Genomic DNA, 2,079 nt, shown 5'->3' with positions numbered 1-2,079 from the left:
GAGAGAGAGAGAGAGAGAGAGAGAGACAGACAGACAGAGAGACAGAGAGAGACAGAGAGAGAGACAGAGAGAGAGAGAGACAGAGAGTTTGGATGATTTGAATTCATGAATAAGCTGAGATGACCAAATATCATTTTCAGAGATGGTCAAGTAGATCGTAGATGGAAACACGGAAAAGGGATAACTACGTCTATTTGCTACACATTCTGCATCGAGCTATCCTATTGGTGAAACTACTTCAGCTATAAAAATACTTTTGATCAAAGACATTGATGTGTTTACTCCAGTTGTAGTGGGTTACATAGCCAGAGAAGTAAAAGTATCCATTATGATTAATGTCATTTTTTTTTTTTTCAGACGGGACTTTCGACGCAACACATTTTGGACAGATATGTCCCTTTCCGGACGTGTTTTTGAATTTCCTGGAAAAGGAGCAAGGTGGTGAAGACTGTCTCTTTCTAAACGTCTACACCAAAGAGTTGGCTCCGTCCTCACCGAAAAAGGTGTTGGTCTTCATACACGGCGGGGGGTACGTTGTTGGGAGTTCTAATGAGTACAACACAGGCACTGTTGTGACGACTCACGATATAGTTGTCGTTACCATCAACTACCGCTTGGGCGTTCTAGGTTTCTTCAGCACTGAGGATCAGTCCAGCCCTGGAAACTTTGGGCTCTGGGACATAACCTTGGCTTTGAAATGGGTCAAGGACAACATAGTGTCTTTCGGAGGCGACCCTAACGACGTCACCATATTATATCCGGGGAGTCTGCTGGGGGTTCTGCTGTGGGTTATCTTTCCATCTCTCCTCACACCAAAGGACTTTTCTCTAAGGCGTATCCACAGAGCGGAACTCCTACTTCAGCATTCGGCAAAGCACTTGACCCACAGAAAGATGCTTTAACTCTCGCTGCCAGTGTCAACTGCTTTGAAGGCGACGCCTCGCAAAAAGCTGACTCTGATACGACCAGGACAGTGGTAGAATGTCTGCGCAAACTGCCCTTGTCTAACTTCACCCAGTACATGGCATTATCCTTTGACAAAACTGTTTTTGTTCCTATAGTTGACAAGGACTTTGTCCCAAGACCACCTCTGCAGCTACTCCAAGACGACAGTTACTTGGAAGATGTAGGTTTCTTCAAAAGATCGTACCTTGTGGGGATTAACAACAACGAAGCGTCAGTAACGAGATCTTATGTTGATCTCTCCTTAGCCGGGATGATTACAAATCGGGACGACATCACTGACGAAGAAAAAACAGAATTATTGAAGAAAGCACGCTCAGCGGCGTATAATTTTTATATTATGTCCCGGATGCACGCTCCAGTGCCGGCCGCGATCGTGGACAAAATCGTCAGTTGGTATGAGAGAAGATACGGGGATGATACTCTAACAATGTTAATAAGTGATTTGAACTTTAACGTTCCGACTTTCGATTTTCCAGAGGAAAAGATACCAAAGTTTGGCTTTTCCACTTTAATCACTTCCCGAGATTTATGAAAGGGAAAGAGAAGGGCATGGTCCACGGACTTGATTTGTGTTACTGGTTTGATTTCTCTGTGGAAGAGATGGAGAAATTTCTCAGACAAGGACTTGATGTTACTATAGGAATTGGTGACGAAGATTTAGATCTCAAGTCACGTCTTTCTGCGTTAATCACAGACTTCACAACAACTGGGTAAGCCCTCTTTTCATTTTTTCTGTCTTTCAACTCGAAGTAAGTCTAATCTTCTTAGGAGTCATGATCACCAAATTAGATTAAATTCAGTCTCCCAAAATAGGGTGCAGCATGCCTTAACTAAAAATAGCGCTTGAAAGTTCAGATAAGCTGAAACGCGAATCGAATCCGGTTTACTTGCATTTTAACAACACACAGCGAGATCAGTACTTTGCCAATTCAGCACATGATTTCTAGAAAAAAAATAGTGTGAATATTAAGACAAATCTTTGGCATCTAGATCTAGTTTCAAGGAACATAAAGTGGGTCATTGCATCGACAACACTCACTACAAAATATAGTTTTATGTGTCCTACCAGGGCGATGGTGGGTAATTTTGTGAGTAGATAATATAATAATAATA

General features: G+C 42.3%; 2 protein-coding genes across 2 annotated transcripts in view; both read left to right on the top strand.

The window, feature by feature from the left end:
* Positions 1–902, top strand: part of LOC101848120 (putative inactive carboxylesterase 4) — a 4,900-nt gene extending 3,998 nt beyond the window's left edge. The window contains exon 2 of the mRNA XM_013083962.2: positions 358–902. Coding sequence (XP_012939416.2) covers positions 358–902 — 545 coding nt within the window. The remainder of the gene's footprint in view (positions 1–357) is intronic.
* Positions 903–1,437: 535 nt separating this feature from the next.
* Positions 1,438–1,652, top strand: LOC118477871 (the record flags this gene model as incomplete). Its single annotated transcript, XM_035970414.1, is given in 1 exon segment — positions 1,438–1,652. A coding segment is annotated over 1 exon segment (158 nt), but the record flags the coding sequence as incomplete, so codon positions are not given.
* Positions 1,653–2,079: the final 427 nt, after the last annotated feature.

Source organism: Aplysia californica, unplaced genomic scaffold (genome assembly GCF_000002075.1).
Source record: "Aplysia californica isolate F4 #8 unplaced genomic scaffold, AplCal3.0 scaffold00265, whole genome shotgun sequence".
NCBI lineage: Eukaryota > Metazoa > Mollusca > Gastropoda > Aplysiida > Aplysiidae > Aplysia > Aplysia californica.
This window is presented reverse-complemented; position numbering and strand designations above follow the sequence as displayed.